This window comes from Thunnus maccoyii, chromosome 17, assembly GCF_910596095.1.
Source record: "Thunnus maccoyii chromosome 17, fThuMac1.1, whole genome shotgun sequence".
In the NCBI taxonomy this organism is placed as follows: Eukaryota; Metazoa; Chordata; class Actinopteri; order Scombriformes; family Scombridae; genus Thunnus; species Thunnus maccoyii.
In genome coordinates, this window is record NC_056549.1 from 2,690,640 (window position 1) to 2,711,529 (window position 20,890).

The 20,890-nt window shown below is 39.1% G+C and overlaps 1 protein-coding gene across 2 annotated transcripts; it reads left to right on the top strand.

The window, feature by feature from the left end:
• The first annotated feature begins 1,285 nt into the window (after positions 1-1,285).
• On the top strand, positions 1,286-8,908 carry vgll2a (vestigial-like family member 2a). 2 transcript variants are annotated; one of them, XM_042389782.1, is made up of 4 exons: positions 1,286-1,521; positions 3,445-3,700; positions 5,985-6,482; positions 7,808-8,908. In XM_042389782.1, the coding sequence occupies exons 1-4, from the start codon at positions 1,444-1,446 to the stop codon at positions 7,855-7,857; spliced, it is 882 nt and encodes a 293-aa protein (XP_042245716.1). In that variant the 5' UTR covers positions 1,286-1,443; the 3' UTR covers positions 7,858-8,908. The 2 variants fall into 2 exon arrangements, with proteins under 2 accessions (XP_042245716.1, XP_042245717.1); XM_042389783.1 differs by lacking the exon at positions 1,286-1,521 and adding an exon at positions 2,998-3,070.
• The last annotated feature ends 11,982 nt before the right edge of the window (positions 8,909-20,890 follow it).

Genomic DNA, 20,890 nt, shown 5'->3' on the forward strand with positions numbered 1-20,890 from the left:
TGATGTAGTTAAAGTATTGCAGTAAAAGTAGTGGTTTGGTCCCTCTGACTGATATATTATTATATATGACATCATTAGATTATTAATAGTGAAGCATCAGTGTTAGAGCAGCATGTTACTGTTGTAGCTGCTGGAGGTGGAGCTAGTTTACACTACTTTATATACAGTTAGCTAGTTTAGTCCAGTGGTTCCCAACCTAGGGGTCGGGCACCTCCAAAGGGTCAGCAGATAAATCTGAGGGGTGGTGAGATGATTAATGGGAGAGGAAAGAAGAAAAAACAAAGTTCTGATACACAAATCTGTTTTCAGTTTTTGGACTTTTTCTCTAATCTTTGATTTTTGCTGAAATATTGGATCATTTGAACATTTATTGAAATGAAAGCATGTGAGAAGTTTAGAGGGAAAAATCACTATTTGGTGGAGCTGTTAACAACTCATAGACATGTGAAATGTGACCCCGACTACACACTGCTTTTTGTAAGACGTCAAAAGCCCAAAAAGGTTGGAAACCACTGGTTTCATCTTTAACAATGTGTTGTATTTTAAAAGCTTGTTATATTATCCATTGTGTCAAATCTTCATCTGAAAAGTAACTAAAGCTGTCAAATAAATGTAGTGGAGTAGAAAGTACAATATTTCCCTCTGAAATGTAGAAAGTAGCATCATATGGAAATACTCAAGTAAAGTACAAGTACCTCACGTACTGTACAGTACTTGACCAAATGTACTTTCCACCACTATTGGAAACTGATATAACAGAAAGGTTAAGATTAAATGGAAAGCCAGCTCACTACAGCTGAAACACACAATACAAGAACCTTGTCAAAGTCTCAGAGCATCCAACTATATGCATGAATCAGTTGAATATGTCAAGTTGGTTTAAATGACATTAAATTAGATTAAGCAGCAGACTGTAACATGTCCCATAAGTTTAAGAAATATATTTTATCAGAAGGAAACGGTGACGTTTAAAGTTAAGTAGAAATATAGGCATAAAATATATGGAATATTATTTTACTATATTACTGTTTTTTAAAACTATTTTACTATATTATGAGTCTCACACACAAAAAATAGGTGGAACACTAAAAATGTTACAGACTACTATATGAATATGATGCATTATGACTTAATATTGAGTAATTAAAAGGTCATTAAGGCAGAGGTGGAGCTCGGGCTCTGATTGGCGGGAGGGAGGTGTCAGGCTGAGGGGTGGGGGCAGCAGCAGAGGGTGCAGGGTGGAGGTGGGGGCGGGGGGGGGGGGAATCCCTTCACTGCGCCCGGACACAGTCTGTCCAGTGCGTAAAGAGCGCAGAGCAGCGCAGCACAGAGACTCTCCAAACTGTGTTCCTCCACCGCCGCGCCGGGATTACTTGATTCCTCTCCGTCTGAACAGACCTGCTCTCTAAATGAAGCTTGGCTCTTCTTCGTGATTTCTTCGCCATGAGCTGCTTGGATGTGATGTACCAAGTGTTTGGTCCTCAGCCTTATTTCAGCTCCTACAGCCCCTATCACCACCAGGTATGGATTATAGCTTTTTAAATAAGCTCATACAGTATTTATCTCCGCAGTATGTGCTTAATATGCGATCGAATGCACTGAAAACTTAAGTATTCACACCTGAAAGTCCGTAACACCGCCAATTAAAACTTAATTACATGTAAATATTGGAGATTAAACCGCCACTAGCTGCTCCTGCCGATGCAGCTGTCAGCTATGGATGGTGTATAAAACTTTATTTTCAACTCTTACAACTTCCAAGACCACTTATTATCCTCTAAATATCCAAAAATGTTCATCATATTTATTTTAACAACTTTCTCTAGAGATCATCTTCAGCTTCAAACGGCCGTAAACAGATGGTTTGTTGCTTCTCTCTGCGCTAATTTTAGTCAGTCATAAGTTTAAAAAGTGTCATTGAACGTAGGGCGTTATTGTTATAAATAATATTTGTTGTTTTTCCCCCATTAATAATCATCGCAGATTAGATTTATTCAACTCAAAACTTTCGTGTTTTGCTTTTATTGAGTTTTTACGACACTGTTTTTATTTTTCTCAAAACTACTCTACTGGTTTTCCAGCCATAACTGACCGGAAAATAATAATAATTATTAATAATTTGTCTAATTACAGACTGCTGAACTAACTTATGAGTCAAACCTATAATTCAGGATTTAAATGATTATTCCTACCGATCATTTTTTTGTCTGTTAATATAAATAGTAGCCTAATAACAGCAACTCTGAAGTATCACAGATGTTTTCAGTCACATTAGTGTATGTAAGCGGCTTCATGCTTGTGAGTGAACAGTTGGAGAGCAGCAGGGATTTTTTTTTTTTTTTTTGTATTTTTTCTGAGGCCTTTCCAGAGCTGTTAAAGGGCTTTTTTCACTCTCTTAAAACCTCTCTGTCAACATCCAGCAAATATTTCACATAGTGCCAAAACTCACTTTGTCTGTCACCTAAACAGCAGAGTTCACACTACAATATATGCTGCACTACTGTTACATTTACAGCTAATTATATATATAATCTGGTTAATTATTTATTAGAATTGTTTAGTAATTTTGTCATTAAAAAGTACATTTAATGAATAACTTCACATTTTCACAGTTTTACACAGTTCACAGCTTCAATATTAGTAACATCATCTTTACTTTGAATGATTTTTTTTAAAGGCCTTTGAGTCATCGTGTGTAGCAGATATGAGTAACTGGAAACTTATATTTGGAAACAACACTCACCAAACACCTTATCGAGGCCTTTACTGAGGTCGTAGTGGATGGTCGTGTACTGGAGTGCAAGAGTTACGTATATTGAACAATGTTCCTAATATTTTGTCCACTCTGTTATACATGAAGGACACCGGTACACCACCACCACCACTACTACACTACGACCTCAGTGATAAAGTAGAATTATCACCTTTCTGTCGACAAAAACTGAAAATGTATAAGCGTCATAAAAAGTAGAATTTACGGCGGAGCTGCTGTGTTGGATTAGATTAAAGTGCACAGGTGTTCCTAATAACGTCTGCTGTCTGACTGTATCTTTGTACTGCAGTTTATAAGGTGATATAGTGGCAAATTAAAAGCTGAACTTTCATGTGTGTTCATTACCCCCCAAAATCAATCAGGGTATATTTTGATCAGGGCGTTTTTATTTTTCATTTTTTAAATAAAAGCTGCTTTGTTCTTGCTGTAACATCTGTCTTCATATATACAGTTATATCATTTGTGCCAGTTTGTAGATAAACAGACACCTGTTGTGTCCTGAAAAGTTCCAGAAACTGATTTTTATGAGGTTTAAATGTCTTTATAGTTGCTAAAATACAAAAAAATATACATGCAACAACATGTGAGCATGCCAACAGGACACTAGATACACTTTGTTCCACAGTTTCAGAAGTTACACTCTCTATAAAAACCTGCATGTCCCTTCGTAGAAACTGGCCTTGTATTCCAAAATGCAAGACCCCCAGGACGGCAGCAGCCGGCTCGGCCCCCTGGGTCCCCCGGGGCCCCTGGCGATTAAAGAGGAAGACAAGGAGCTGCCGCCGGGCGCCGAGTACCTGAACTCCCGCTGCGTCCTCTTCACTTACTTCCAGGGTGATATCAGCGCTGTGGTGGACGAACACTTCAGCCGAGCCCTCAGCCAGCCGGCGGCGTACCCCGCCTCGACCAGCCACAAGGCCGTAAGAGGTGTGTGTGTCTGTATGTGTGTGTGTGTGTGTGTGTGTGTGTGTCCTCTCACTGAGTGCTTGTCAGAGCAGGGAAGCCACTAAAAACAGCTTTAATTCTCCAGTGAAACCAGAATGATGAAGTGCTTTTAGAGGTAGAAGCTCTGGTGTGAGTGTGATATGAATTTATGTAAATTTAGTTGCTGCTGTCGTGTGTTTTTTTCTTTTTTTCTGCTGTTGATATTGCAGCACTGAGCCTGATGAAAGATAATATTTTGGGCTCAGATTCAGGAGCTTCGTCTTGATCTCCGTGACACTCGTTCGAGTATCTAGATGCAAATAAATAGAGAGAAATTTCGGTCAAAACTACAAATTTAAAAAACAAAATCTTCACAGTTTGCTCTGGATTTTTGATGCCTGTTGCACATTCAGACTGAAGCTGCCGTTCAGGCGTCTTTTGACCTTTTTCCTGTAAAAAGACTTGAAAAAATAAATTTGCTTCTGCAACAGTTTTCATACCGGAAAAGAAAAAGCATTTAAGATAATTTTGGGATGTTAAAACTCTCCTCTGAAAACAGAACAATTCCGTATAAAACTGTAAATCTACTCGTGTGAAATCTAAACAAAGTGTCACCGTCATATAGACTGCAATATACGATCAATAAGAATGAATAATTTCCTCAATATCAGAAACTAGCAAATCAGTATTTGCGTCCTAACCTGCTGTAATTCTGCTCTTTCTTTCATCACAGCTGGAATATAAATGTTTATGAGCTTCAGCTTTTGTTTATTATTGAATCCGTCACTTTTGTTTTATGGCATCAGCAGAAAGAGAAAGTGAGCGTATTTCGTTTTTGTTTGACCTTGGTTTGATGGAAATATAAAGTCAAACAAAAAATAATGGATTCCTGCGAATAACACACATGTTCAGCTCTGAAAGGAATGTGTGAATGTGATATTGAGAAATCGACTTATTTTATCCGTAGCTGTGAGGAAGACTGTTTTTTTTTTTACAAAGGATTCAACGATTTTACTCAGTTTTTAGTTGTTTTATGTAAAGACAGAAATATCTTACAGGTTCAGATTAGTGACATTTTTCTTTTATTTTTTCATTTTTTGGTCAGTTTTGCTTCTCAGTATTTGGAGTTCTGCGTTTTGCCAGAAACATATGAGGTGTCTTTCAATAATATGAATTAATTCTCAGGGATTTTTTTTTTTTCTTCTTCCTTTTACTGACATTTTGTTTGAGTTCATGTCGAGCTGAGGTGAATTTCTCCTTGACATCCCCTTAATTGATGATTCTTTTATTATTGGTCTCTGTCAGCTGCAGAAATAACAAGACGCTGAAATTAAGTCAGCATTTAAAGCTCGCTTTTCATGAATATAAAGGAGTAATAAAAACACAAACAATAGGATGATTGTCTATTTTTGTCAGTGTTTTTTTCCCCCATTTTTTTTTTTTTAAATTTGGGGTGAATCAAACATAAAATCATTGTTCCTTAGTTAACAGCGAGGCTTTTCATTAAATCTCTTTTCATGGCCGTTTCACAACCTCTCTGTAAACTGGTGAGTTTTGAATCCAACCAGAATTTTAAAAAAGGCAATAAGTTCAGTTTTTACTGCTCCATTATCATAGAATGACTAAACAGTATTTCCAGAGTTTGGCTCAGGATCACGAGTGGAGGAGGAAAATCTCTAGACATTTCAAATTTTCTAAAATTCAGACCTGTTTATAAATGTGTGGATTATTTTCATTATATATTAATTTGCAGACAATTTTCTCCCATTATTCAATTGTTTTGGCTATAAAATGCCATAAAAGTGTGAAAAACTGCCATCACAGTCTCCCAGATCTCCAAGGTCTTTTTTTTAACCAGCCTTCCAAAACCCGTTTATAATGATATAAAACAGAGAAACGCAGAAATAACTCACATTTAAGAAGCTAGTAAGAGAAAATAGTCGCCATTTTTTGCTCGAACAGTGACTCAAACAATCAAAATTGCACAATATAAGATGAATAAGATATCGTCAAAAGACACATTTTAAGAGGAATAGTTTTAAAATTGGGTATTATGGATGCAATACTTTACTGAAAGCTTTGAAGAAGAAAAAACCTACCTTGTGGACTTTGTGATAAGAATTTCTTATCAAACTGCTGTTTCCAAGGTCAAGACCTCAACCTCTAAAATTGCAACTAAAATGAGCTGTTATTTGTTACTTTAGGCTAACTTAACAATTAGTTACTATTTGGAGAAAGTAAACAAGCCTTCTTTATAATGTAACAGTGTGGATTTGTGTCTCTGCAGATGGATCATTCCCTATGAGCCAAAGAAGTTTCCCTCCGTCTTTCTGGAACAGTTCCTACCAGCCGTCAGTCTCCTCCGCGCTGGGCAGCGCTCTGTCAGCCCCCCACACAGAGCTCTCCTTCCCCGGGGACCCGTACTCCTCCGCCTCCCTGCACAGCCACCTCCACCAGCCCAGCCCCGACGCCTGGCACCCGTCCCATCACCACCACCATCACCACCATCACCCTTACTCACTAGGTGGCGCCATAGGCACCCAGGGTTCGGCCTACCCGCGTCCGGGGGTGCACGAGATGTACGGCACGGCGTTCGACCCGCGCTACAGCTCGCTGCTGGTGCCGTCAGTGAGGCCTCATCACCGCCTGACGTCCGGCAGCTCGGTACCGGGGCCCAGCACTTCGCCCTGTGACCTCGGGGGGAAGGGGGAGTCGGGGACGGGGTCGGGTTGGAGCGGCACCTTCACAGGAGCCAGCGCAGAGATCGGACTCAACATGGACACAGGTATCAGACATCATTCAAAACTTACGATAAAACAGCCCAGAGGTGACAGATTTTGGTTAAATTAAAGTTCTTGTTCTTATTTCAGCAAACACTGGAGGGGTCTGCGGTTTATAATCAGAAATCTAACACAGAAAGTTTGTTTGGGAAAAGGGGGATTTAAAGGAGCACACCACCGATTTCATACATGACAGTTTACTCATAATGAGGATTACTGGAGGGAACACCCTGATGACGTCATTGTGATGTCATCACAGTTATCTCAGCCTGGGGACTACAAAATTACACAGAAAGTTTGAAGGACGTGGTGATTACCAGTCAGGGAGGGCGTAATTAAAGTTGTACATTTTTGAATCTTGACTAATCCTAAAAGTCAGAATTGCAGATCCACTAACTTTACAAAAATGTAATCATTACCCCTTTAAAAAAAAAAAAACATGGCGGCCCACTGAACATGTGTTGGATCTTCCGTCAAGTAGATGTCAAATTTTAGTGCCCTGCAACAAGGGAGCCGGAAGTAGGGGGTCCAAAGGGTCACTGACCTCACCCACCCCCTCCCCCCACCCTCCCCCCATGGTTATGTTTAGGCACTGGGTGCACTGGGTAACAGTTGGGGAAAGATGGTCTTTGTTTATGTCTTTTAATACAGAAAAAAAGTGTTAATTAACATTTAAGTGACACTAAACTTAAACCCGTTTACCAACATAACTTAATTGGGAAAACAATTAAGTAGTATATGGTCATATTTATGTGTTTGGCTGAAATGAAAAATGAAAGTTGTATTAAAGATATTTAGTATGTAGCTGACAAAGTAACAGCATCAGTGTGACAAAAACCAGAGTTAAACCTGTTTCCTTGCCTCAGATCAACTTACCACAAGTGGTTTCAACCAACAAACTGACTGTCAATCAGCGCCTTAACACCAGCTGTCAACTTCCTTTTTTCTGTTGCTGTTGCTCGCTTTCATCCCCTCTCTGCCTCGAGCAATTCCTCCTCGCTTTTATCAACAAGACATTTGCATTTCTTTTTCTAATCTCTCTTTTCTTGCTTTTCTTTTTTTCCTCCTTTCTTTTCCTACACTCTCAGGTCTGCAGGCACAGGATAAGACCAAGGATTTGTATTGGTTTTAGAGACTGCTGAGACCCCCCCCACCCCCCCACCCACCCCCATACCCCTCCCAACCCCCTCCTTCCCTTCTCTCCTACTTCAGCTGTAGCCTCTTTTCCTCCACTCCTGCTCTTCTCTGTTGCTCTGCTGCTGTTATGGGGATGACTGACAGAGAAACTGACGGCAGTTCTGTGCTGTAACGGCTTCTGGTCTACTTGCAGCTCTGTGTTACGGCGGACTGTGCAGCAGCAGCGCAGCCCTGCTGAGCTGAACGCCGCCGACAGTGTGGATAAGAAGCAAAGCGAGCGTGGAAACACAAAAAAAAAAAAGTGGGACTCGCAGAAGAGGAGCGAGAGAATCTGATCTTGACGGATGTGGACAAAGACAAGACTCTTTGTGCTTCTGTAACAGGCAGGGACAACATTCCTAAACTGGAAAAAGTCTGGGGACAGACGGACAGAGACACATGTGTTGTCAAACTCCAAAAGACAAGCGCTTGAAGGACTTGGCAGGACTTGCCTCACTGGGACAACTGGGCTACAGACACTGGGAGTGTTATGGCTGGAGGAAAGGCCGCGTTGGTGTTGAGGAGGCCGCACAGCAAGAATTTGGCAGAAGGAGAAATCAGGAGTCCAAACACTTTGGTTTACATGGAGTATTGGTTCAATGTCAACCATAAAAAACCCTTTGTCAGTATGTGATGGCACCGTAAAAATTTAAATTAAATTAGTTTTGGTTATTGTTTTCAACTGATATCAAAAGATATCTAAGTCACAATTTCACAAAGTGTTGAACAGCAACAAAAAACTATGTGTCCCATTTCCACACACACAGAAACACCAGGTCTAAGCAGTATGTGGTGTGTTCACACTGGCAAAATAAGCAACAGGAAGATCTTGCAAAATAAGAAAAGAAGTATTAAATTCTTGAAAAAAAACAACAACAATGTGTTTTCTTTGTGAAGTTGAATTGGCTTTCCAAAGTGGCAGTTTGACGTCTATCATCACACACAAGTACAAAGTTAAATACATGAGTTCCTCTTTACTAACTGCAGAAACAGTTACTACAGTATAAAACATGACATTTAGTTTACTAATAGTATAAAACTGGATCACAGTTTTTGTTTCAGTTGGTGCAACATTCACACATCCAACACCTATTCAGTGTAACGTTGTTTGTTCGGCTGTGACCGATAAAGCATCGGTTTGGTGATCCGCGGTTCAAAAGACATCTTTGCTGAATCTGGTTAAATATAACAATCTGTGCAACATATAAAACCCTTCAGTTCACATCTTCTACTGTAGACAGACAGAAGAAGCAGAACAATATTCATATAAATGACAATATTAAGTAAATAAACTAACAATATGTTGTATTAAACAATTTATTAAGTGCAGTATATATTTTAGAGCTTACAGCGTTAAAGGACCAGTGTGTAGAATTTAGTGGCATCTAGTGGTGAAGTTGCAGATTGCAACCAACTAAATACCCCCCCCCCCCCCCCTTTGAAGTGTATAGGAGAACCTGCAGAGGCCGTGAACAATGCGAAAGTTCCTCTCTAGAACCAGTGTTTGGTTTGTCCATTCTAGGCTACTGTAGAAACATGGCGGTGCAACATGGCGGGCTACCTATGTAGATATAAAGGTTCATTCTAAGGTAACAAAAAACACAACGATTCTTATTTTCAGGTGATTATACACTAATTAAAACATACTTATGAACATTATCCTCCATCTCTGCCAATAGATCCCCCTAAATCTTACACACTGGTCCTTTAAATGTTGAAACGTAAGAACAGAAACAAAATATCAATTAATCGAGAAGTAAATTGACAGAAAATTAATCGACGAAAATTTTTCTTTTTTACTTTTTCAAGAAAATATGTTTCATTATTTGGTTCTTAAGATCTTAAATGTGAAAATTTGTTGCTTTTTTCAGTGTAAATCGAAGGTCTTTGGGTTGTGGACTGTTGGTCGAACAACACAAGCAATTGCAAGATGTCACTTTATTCTCTGGGAACCTGTAAAGGACATTTTTAAATATTTTTTTATAGACTATAAAGTGGACGGCTTGAAACAGCTCTGTGAACAACAGCTAACTATGTAATCTACTTTTTTTTTTTTCCAACTTTAACCAAATTTTAACTTAGATGTTTTTTGATCTGCTAGTCACCAAATCCACGCTGCGTTCTGATCATCTTCCTGCCTCCTTATATGAAGAGATGATTAGAACAATTAAAATACAGATATGATCTACTGTTGATTAAGAAACTGCTCAGTTCAGAACTGTTTTATGGAATATAAATTAGGTAAAAAAATAGAGCCTTTAGCCCACAGCTGCAGGATGGATGTTTTGATGACTCTAACTGGAGAAACCGCCGCCACCGCAACATCTCTACTTACCTGCCTGCAGAGCGGACCGGACTCTTTGTCCTGGACATTTATGAAACGTTAACTCTGCGGCGAAAGCAGAGATGAAAAAAAAAAAAAAAAAAAAAAAACATCACCATGACTGTGTCAACAAAAGAAATGTGTACTTCACACCAATGGCTGCTGAGAGAAAGAGGAGGGGTCTCTGATGAATGAGGAGAACGACGGCTATTTGAAGCCACTTGACTCTTTCTCTCCCTGCTCCCATGCAGCTGTCAACGACAACTGCTCTTCAACTCAGTGAACACACACACACACACACACACACACACACACACACACCGTCCCCACTGTGCAGTGTTCAAGCCGGGCCTATGAACTTAATAAAGGGAGCATTTAGTGCGAGCTGGATCCTGCCCTACTGGGACAACTGGTGTGATATACGTAAGTGAAGGGAGCAGAGGACACACACAACTGTCAAATGGTAATTTGTGAGTGTGTATGTATGTATGTATGTGCAGGCATGTGTCCATTTCTGTACTTACAAGGACCAAACCATCAGGATAATCCAGTCTTTATCCATTTTTTTATTTTATTCCCCTGAACGGCTACTAAATTTTTTAGGGATTTGGATATGAATCAGCGTTAGGATAAAGTTAGGATTAGTGGTTGAGAGAAGGGTCAAAGGATACATATTTTTGCCACATTAGCAGCAAGTTATAGAGAGCCGAAGTCATGACGTCACGTCTGGTTCGCCTCTGTTCCACTGCTGTCACTCGTTCAACATTTCTTTCATTGGTCTTTGTGACAAAGAAGCGTGTTTCAGGAGTTTATTTTCTATAATTTCATTTAGCAGCTGTTGCTATTTTAACAAAGTCAAACAGAAATAAACTACAGCCCCCATTTAAGAAACTACAAGCCCAGCAGCGCCGGTACTTAACATCACCGTCACTTGGTTTCATCCATATCCATTAAACTTCCCGCATTTTCTTCTGCAGCCATTGTTGCTGTTTGTAGCTGTAATCTGTGCTGTGTGAAGACTTGAACAGCGTCTGCTCCTCTCTGACGTGTCTGAACTCGCCGCCAAACCTCTCCACTCGCTCACGGACTCGTCTCTTCTGTTGAGCCGTGACGTTTAACCTGCAAACGTCCAGGACTTCTGGGAAACAATGTTCATTAAAGGACGCTAAAAGCATGAATATTGAATAAACAACAATATTAGATGGTCCTGACAGAAGTTACTCTGTCTTTAGGCCACACGACATACTGGTAGGAAAGGTTCTGTTCCACGGCTGGATTTATCATTATTAGCATAGTTACAAATGTGGAAATGGGATTATTTTAATGAGGTTTTCCTACTTCTGGAACAGATTCCTGAAGTTCCGGTTTGACTTTGGCTCTCCGTGTTGATCCAGACTGAAATGTCTCAACAACTATTGATTATTCAGGTTGATTAAATTTTGTTCTGACATTCATGTTCTCCAGAGGATGAATCCTACTTTTACTTTGGTGACCTTTGACCTCTAGTAGCACCATGAGGTCCACATTTGTGGTTTCGGGTAAAACGTCTCCGCGATGGATTGATTGTTCAGGATCAATTATAACTTTCAGTTTTCATAAATCTCCATAATGAGTTCAAAATTTTGATTTGTCCGATTCTGTTTATGACTAAAAACATTCCCATCAGCCTCAGCTGTACTTTGTGTTTAGTGCTAATTAACAGACACGTTTATTCAGCTTTGTCACAGAGTCGCTAGCATGGGTTTAGCCTTTTATTATATTATTTTATTGTCTGAAGAGACAAAAAAAAATTAATTATTCTGCTTTCAAATATTGTCTGTGCATCTATAACCTGTAAGACTTTATGTCGTCATGCTTTTAGACTTCCACTATCATCCATAAAACGCATGAAAGACATACTGTTGCACTTGGTGACACATTATTAATTAATTATAACGAACACGACTGGTGTAGTTTATTCTTTAAGAGGTTTGGAGATGCATTTTCTCAGCGTCATGGCAGACAGACGTGACTGTGCAGCCTCACAAATGTGGATCTATGTGGCACCGCAAAGTTAATTCACTCTCAAGTTGAAGACGTAGCAGTTAGCAGTGGCTAACACTGGTTATGGCTAGTTTTGTTTTATGGCAAAATATATATGAGAAAAGAAAATGTTAGCTTCTACCATACATTTTTGATTTCCTCTCCGTTCCCCAAAAGTTCAACGCTGTCGAAACTTAATGTCAACGGTGCAAAAAAAGCTGCGTACACATTTTTTTTGCGCTTTTTTAAACAAATTTTGCAAGTTGAAAGATCTGAAAGCAATAAACTACAGTTGCTGTGTCCATCGCGATGAATGAATATGTCACTCAATGCAACGATACGGCTCTTTTATGTGTTTTTAATATATTTTTTAGAGTTTTACGGGACAGAGACAGAAACAATATGAGGCTGTGGCTACAAAGAAGACTTGTTAATAATAATAAAAAGATAAAGAGGTTCAGGTTTTGTCTTTAGAAAATCAATAAAGCCAGTGAAGGTCCTTTCAAGTATAGTAATACATTCATGTGTGTGTGTGAGAGAGAGAGAAAGAGAGAAACTGTGATATAAATATTTTGTATTGTTATTTCTTCCAGGTACATACTGTAAATCAACAGTCACAGCATGCAGCGGTGTTCTATGTGAATATATTAATATATTGCCTAAAGTATTGTTTCTGTTGATCTGGCTCCAGTGTAAAGTCTTTGTATGTATTTGCTGTATGATTGTATAACTATAAACACTCGGCCGTCTCCTCTGTGGCTGCTGTGTCAGTTTTCTGTAAATAATGTCTGAAAGGAGAGAAATCTGAATCTATGAAATGCCAAAAAGGGGAGTTATACCATTAGCTTTACTACTGAGTAAATAAAGCACTGTTTGATGTTAGTGTTTGGTTGTGGTTATGCTGCGCTCTCATTAAAATCACAATATTATTACAGAAATAATATTACATAGAGAGGCTAGCCGAGGCTTATTGTAGCCTCATGTCTCTGCTTTTTTAGGCTTTTAAATTCAGTTAAATTATTTATTATTATTTAAAGTTATAAAATGCCTGTTGACAGTCTTGAGTGTTGTGTTCCAACCAAAAGTTTCACATGACAACATTAGTGAAGATTGAATTAAATTTATGAGAATAAGTTTTTTTTAAAAAAAAAAACACAGTTTTGGGGGAAAATAAACATGTTAAATTAATCAGAATGTGTTTAATCAGAAACTGGTGGCGTCCAAACTACAAGTTAGTACACATGGTTCTAAGATTCAGATATCCAGATAGCAAACAAACAGCACTTAAAACATCACTTTTTTTTTGCAGAAATATGATCCTCAAAAGGTATTTTAAGTCGCTGTATGGTCGACCTACACAGGTGTTTTCACTTATTGTGGATAATAAAACTGTTTGTCAGGAGAATCAGGGGATGAACAGACAGTGACCTGACTCTCCTGATAGTTATTTTTGCACCCATTAATGTGGGAAAACTTACATTTTAATCATTTTTTAATGAAGTTTGGTGACCAGAATAACTCTAGAGAGGAAGACTAATCAGCAAGAATAAGTGAAAACACCTGTGATGAGTGTAAAAACCCTTTGAGCTGCACTGAAAAGATTTGTTTTCCTCATCATCTTCAATCTTGCTCATTCTGAAAAAAAGAGGCTGCAAGCTAGCAACCATCACCAACAACCCGGAGACGACACAAAACACCATCACTTCATGTGCGCTGAAGAGTTTTCCAGGTGTTGCACCTGTCGTCTAGAGCAGCAAAATCTTTCATGTGAATGAAAACATTTATTATTACTGCATGCACGTATTTGGTGAATCTCATGCCAAGAATTCCACTTTTTCATCTGATGCATATTTGACAGTTAGATCATGGGACACTGAACCTCTCGACGAAACTGGTTCACATTCCATGAAAGGTGCAAATTCATTGTGCCGTTTTCTTCTCTGATGATCTTTTTGCCAGTTTTGGCTTCTCATTTTGAAAATTACATTTTCAGACGATGCTATGAGCCAGGATGATGCGTTTTTCTTGGAAAAGTTGGACCTTTTGGGTAAAATATGCAAATTCTCTTTGTGACTGTGAGTTAGATGAGAAGTTCAAATATTCTCTAATATGTTAAACATGGTCAAACAAGATGAACTTCCATCTTTTTTCAAGGCCTTCCTCTGTTTCTACCCAAGTCTTATTTTTACACGCTGGATCAGGCAGTTACTAGGTTTATTGGGGGGCAGGGGTGGGGGGGGGGGGGGTTCCTGGAATCAGTAAAGCTATTTTACAGAGACAGAGAAACTGTGGCAGTCTCATGCTTCACTATTACTGGGCTGCCAACATACAAAAACTTACTTACTGGTTATAAACCCCTGAGATGAACTGGTGCAGCCTAGAGGCCCAATCATGCCACTCATCCTCCCCGTCTGCACTGGTTTGTTTCTCTCTCCCTGCCCCCCCTCCTCAAACCCTTCAGTGATGTCCACTTTAAAGATATGCATACAGTTTGTGCCAGGGGTCTATTAGCAATAACCACTTATTTACTCTCTCCAGTTTGGACTCGACCTTCACTCTCTGGAGCAGGTTGGGTATCAATCGTTTCAAAGACCTCTATGAGGGTGATATTGTTTCTAGCTTTGACTCTTTATGCCTTAAATTTAGTCTGCCATGTTTAAATTTGTTCTGTTATCTTCAGGTGTGTCACTTCGTACGTACAAAGTTTGATTTCTTTCCCCCAAGAATCATTACGGGAGAGACTTTTTCAGCTATCTCCTACTCAGAGGGGGCTTGTATCTGATAGATGGGAGGGGGAACTGGGAACGGAGCTGGCAGAGGATTGGTGGGAGGTGGCATTAGATACTTCATCATCCTGAGCTCGACTCAGTTTGATCCAGCTGACGGTGGTGCACAGAGCCCACTTCAGCAAATCTAAACTGCATGACATATACCTGGGTTCTGATCCCAAATGTGATCGCAGTCTACAGGCAGATCTCTCACATATGTTCTAGTTTTTCCCAAAACTTGGAACATATCGGTCTTCGATTTTCAATGTACTTGATGTAACAGTTTACAGCCTTGCCCGCTACTGGACGTTTTCAGGGTGATATTTTAGCTCCTTTGTAATTCCAACGAGGTTGACATGAAGGCTTTCACAACACTTCTGTCCAGGCGAGGAAAACTCCCATCACCCCCTCCCCAATGCTCTGCCTGGCTGAAAGATGTGATGTCATTATTACACTTAGAGGGTCTAGACAGCACTTTCTAAAAAAAGTCTCCACCTGACTGATTTCCTTTGTTTCTACATGATATCATCGGCCTGCAGCGGTAGCTTTTTCCAGTTTTTATTTTGCCTTAATTTATTTTATTTATTTATTTTCCTTCTCCACTTCATCTTTCCTGGCTATCTACTTACTCATCCCATTGTTGGTATCGGTTATCGCTGTCTTCCCCTTTATATATAATATATTCATATTAGGATGGAAAATCTTGTGCACAAGAGTCTGAAACTCCTGATACATGGTTTGATCATGTGACTCCAGACAGACACATAAGAACGTTTTCTAATCAGATGCCCTTATCAGCAGTAATCAGCATCATCTGTCTGTGCTTTCCTAAACTGTTATACATCACTGTTAAACAATAATGATGTTTAATGACAGCCTGGTCACCAGAATAAAACGTTGGCACTGTACGTTTCTGCAAACCACAGAAACGTTGAATATCTACATTTAAACACATAAAATACATAGCATATCAACATTTCTAAAGTGACGTAGTTCACATGTGATCTGTATGAGTTGATCTTTCCTATATAGGAGGAGGGGCAGGTGGATGGTTAGTAAGTTTGTTGGAAAGTTGGAAATCAGCAGAGAACACGGTTCGAGACCACCCTGAAACCGAAACCAATGTCCGCTTCCCGTTTCGACAAAGCGGGTGTTTTTAGCGAGACGTCAGGACATTTGCAGCCGTTTTTCTGCTGAGAAAACCGGCTTTTTTTTAGTGAGACATCGGCTGTTTTTATTTTATTTTTATTTCAACCCAAACCATGATCTTTCTCCTAACCCTAACCAAGTGGTCTTTGTGCCTAAACCTAACCAGACCTTAACCACAGCGTTGTCACACCATAAAACATCTTTATTCAACGGGTAGAAATGTTAATATGCTACATTCGTAGAAATGTTGACATAATACGCAATTCACACGTTGAAACGTATATGTTCAACGTTTCTGTGGTTTGCAGAAACGTTCAATACCAACGTTTTCCTCTGGCGACTGGGTTGTGTTTACTTATGCTACATGGTCGAAGGTCCAAAACATGAGGTGAACGTACTTAAAATGCTCCCTGAAAGTCAAAAACCAGGGCTTCAACCTGCTCTGAACGCATTTGTAATTCTACCTCTACTTCCTCCTCGTGGTGACATCAGATTGTTCGTGCGTGCCCGCATATCGCCGTCCTTCCTGTAGAATCTGTTGCTCAGGTTGTCCGCTCACGTATTTTGGATCTGATTCCGCTCCGACATGTACGGATGTTTTTGAGAAGTTTATATTTTGAATATAGAAATAAAAGAAGAAGTGAAATGCCGCTACTATAGTTGACGTGACCTCCTGAGCCGAAGCCTCTGGAGGCCAATCAGAGCAGAGCGGGCTCATCGGGAGGGAAGCCTTAAAGAGACAAAAGTCACAAAAAATCTGCCTCCGAGCGCCTCTAAAGCTCACTAATTAACAGATTATGTCTCGTTTGTTTTAATCCATATAAAAAGAAGTGTTAAAACGTCATGTTGTAGTTTTGCGGGGGGGTTTATGTGTCAGACTGTTTCTTGGCCGGGAGCGTTAATGTTTTGGAGTCTCTGCTGGTTGCCTGGCAACAAGCCTTTCTCAAAATGTCAAACAAATTCTTTAAATGAAGCGTATGTAAGATATACACAGCTATATAAAGAGTGGATATTTATAGGACTGAAACTAACAGCTGGTTTCATTATTGATTAATCTGCAGATTATTTTCTTGATTAATCAATTATTTGTTTGAAACATCAGAAAACAAAGAAACATGCCTACAAAAGTATCCGAGAGCACACAGTGATGTCATTAAATGTTTTTTTAACAAAATGTCAAAACAAATTGTCACATTTGAGAACCAGGAATCATCCATTTTTTTTGACATTTTAGCTTGAAAAACTTACTTGAACAGTTAATTGATTGATCAAAACAACTGCTCATTAATCAACTAATTGTTGCAGTTCTGGATATTTATATAGGACCTGTGTTTGTGCAGGTACATGACTCTGAGAGAGAAAGACAGAAAGACAAGAAAAGATAGAAATGTGTTATTATTTATGGCATTAAACATAATGGCGCAGCATCATTTATAACCTGTATGGTCACATAGAGGAAAAAAGAGACGAACAGGAGTGAAGGAGATGAAGAGAGAGAAGAAAACCATACAGTCAAATAAAAGACTGTCATTTTTAGCCATATGTTCTGTTTCTCAGAGGCTCTGCGGTGTTTGTGTGCATGTTTTAGCTGAGAGCGAGACAGCTGTAGATTAATATCGGCCTCTGACTTGAGCGATGACGGACAAGGAAAGGGTGGCGAGGTGCCGTCTCTCTCTCTATCTCTCTCTCTCTCTCTCTCTCCATCAATAAAAATCTCCTTTTCTTGCTCTCAGGAACGATTTCTAAAAAAAAAAAAAAAAAACCGAATGCGTCTTTTCACAAAGCAGTCAGAGTTAATTCAGCTCTCCAGCAGAATGGGAAGGAAGGAAGCTGCGTCCAACCTCGTGTGAAACACAGGGTGGAGGTTAAGGACAAGAGCTGCTCTTTAATCAAAGCACAGAGAGGGAAGAAGTGCATTGATTCATCACTTTATTCCAGTAAATTGTCAGTACTGTTATACCCGAATCACACGGTTGAAGCACTGCACGGTTTTTGTGCTTCATTTTAATATGTTGTTACTTTCAAGGGACTTCAAGGAATCAGAGGATGTTCAATCTACAATCAGTGCAATAGAGCTGGACTATTAGTGGATAAAGACGGTCAGAATACAAATCGATACTCTGTTTATTTCTTTTTTTGGGAAATAATTATTAAATGTTTGTTTTCTGTTGCATTTTCGCACCAAAATACACCTTTTTTACTTTTTCTAGTATCTTTTCTGCCTTAATAAAAAAAAAAAAAAAATCAAGATTTGGTGAATATTTGACTTTTTCCTCTTATAAACTTGATTGTACATCAGAGGTCTCCGGCCTTTTTTATCCCGAGAGCTACTCGAAAAAATGAAATCTGCAGAGCGACTGATTTGTCCCCTTGAATTTATTAAAGACATATTTTATGACGCTGCTGCTCAACTTCCCAAAAAACAGTTTCCTCACCTTTCTATAAAAGACAATGAGGAAATTATATTTAACAAATTATCTGTTATTTATGATAGGAATTGATGTAGAATAATGTATAAAACTAGTAGCTTTTAAAGGGGGCATATCAAGCTCATTTTCAGCTCTATATTTATATTCTGGGGCTCTACTGGAATATCTTCACATGATTTCCAGTTAAAAACTCCTTATTTATCTTCTACTGGTCCTTTATGCAGCCCCTCAGTTCAGCCTCTGTCTGAAACAGGCCGTTTTAGCTCCTGTCTCTTTAAGCCCCGCCTCCTGATGAGCCCACTCTGTTCTGATTGGTCAGCTTCAGGAAGCTTCCTATAGTTGCAGGATTTCACTTCTTTTTCTCCTTCTTTAAACATCTCAAATACAATCTAACATGTTCGAGCCGGAATCAGATTCAAAATATGCGAGCGGACGACGGGAACAACACATGAAACAACGTCAGCAACAAAGACTACAGAGCAGACGGCTGTTTGTGGGCGTGTGAGAACAATCTGATGTCATCCTGAGGAGGAAGTAGAGGTGACTTTGCAAATGAAGCGTTCAGGGCAGGTTTGAAGCCGTGGTTTCTGACTTTCAGGGAGCATTTTTACATACATTCACCTCAAGTGTTGGACCTTTGATCATATTTAACATCTGACATCACAACGGTATAAAAATAAGAGAAAATCACAAAAAGCATGTTATCTCCCCTTTAAATGAGAGGTTTCTTCTCTCTGTAAAAGACGAACAGCAGGCAAGAGGAACAATAGTTACTAAACAGTTTCAGCCACCAGATGACCAGATACAGAAGTTCTGATATTAACATGAAATTATTGCATTAACCCTTTCATGCATGGTGTTCACTACAGTGGACAGATATTTGGAAGCCATTTTGAACCATTTAATTTGTAGTTACATGTCCCCAACTACCAGGTGTTGAACCCCCAAAGTGTTGTCTACACATCCATCTGAATATCATGTTTTGACTCTCTATGATTTTGAGATATTGAATCTTGAAATAAATTCAAAATGGCGGAGGGTGGAGGAAATACACCAAGTAGCTCTGGAATATCTGTTAAATACTTTTATTCTCAGAGAGAGAAAAAAAATTCAACTAAATAAGATGTTAGAAATACTTTTATCAAGTTTTTAATTATATTTTTCATGTACATTTTTTTTCTGTGACTGAAAATATGCACCAAAGGGTATATTCTGCCTATTGGGCCTATAACATGTTTTTCAAATGTCCTCTCCATTGTTGTTGTTATTGAATGTTCCTATGTGTATTCATGCCATTTGCTCTTAGTAGTAAAATAATATATATATAAACATATGTTTTTTTTTTCCCATATTGATTTCCATGAATCACTTTTTACTCCATTGATACATTGTGTCCACTACAGTGGACATAATTCATGCATGAAAGGGTTCAAATGAACTTCTTTTAAATGAGTGTCTTCTGCCTTTTCATGAAACACATCTTTAGGTTAAAAGGACAACAGCATCCATCTTTAAAATGCTGCATATTTGAGGGCTTTATATATGAAGGAGAGATGAACTCTGGGATGTTCGTCTCAAATTTCAAGTACATGACACCACAACAGAGAGAGAGAAAAGAACTGCTATTATTTCTGGTTATATTTAATTCTTCCTCATTCGCTGCTGTAATGATGCAATTATTCTACAATAGATCAATAGATTCATTTAATCTCCTGCTCGTCTCCTCTGAAGTCTTCATAGCCGGCTGAGGAATGTGAAGCCTGTTAAATCCTCCTGTTAAAAACCTGCTGTCACATTCACTGCACAGACGCTGTAGAGCTTCTGTATTCCTACGCATGTCGCACACATCAACCGTTTGGGTCAGAAAGCGACGTACGGCATGCGTAGGAAGTAGTGCCAAAGGAAAGAGCAGTCTGACGGCGAGGTAAAGTGGTGAAAAAATTCTAAATATATTGATTTTTTTTAGGTGGCTAAACTACATTTTGCTGCTGCCCCCGTCAACAGCGGTACATCATTTAGCTTCTGTGTCGATACTCCTGTCTGCTTCTCCAAACTAATAACATGCTGCAGGTAATACACTGACTATGGAGAAGTACCTCATACAACCCCACTTCAAAATATGTGAACAGTCCTTTACATTCATTCCCAACACTCAAATAAACCCGAGTGGCTGCCAGAAACACGAGACATATTTACAAGTATATCATTTTTTCTTTGGCGTGTTGGAGGAGATTGTGCACAGGTTAAGATTTCTGAGCTACATCATCTCTTGGTATGGAGAACATGAGCTGGAAGTCTATTTATACACTGACTTTTATGTAGAAATCTCAATCCCCTCATTAATTTAAGAGAGATCAATACATTCGACAAAGAACATGAGGTTGTCCAGCAAAAAAAAGTTGAACCTCACTCAACTTTTTCCGTAATGCAATAGGACATCTGGCACTGAGACATTCCTGTTGGATATATTTGTAACATGAATGTGAAGTCGAGCCAAGTCAATTTTATTTATATAGCTCAATATCACAAATCACAAATTTGCCTCA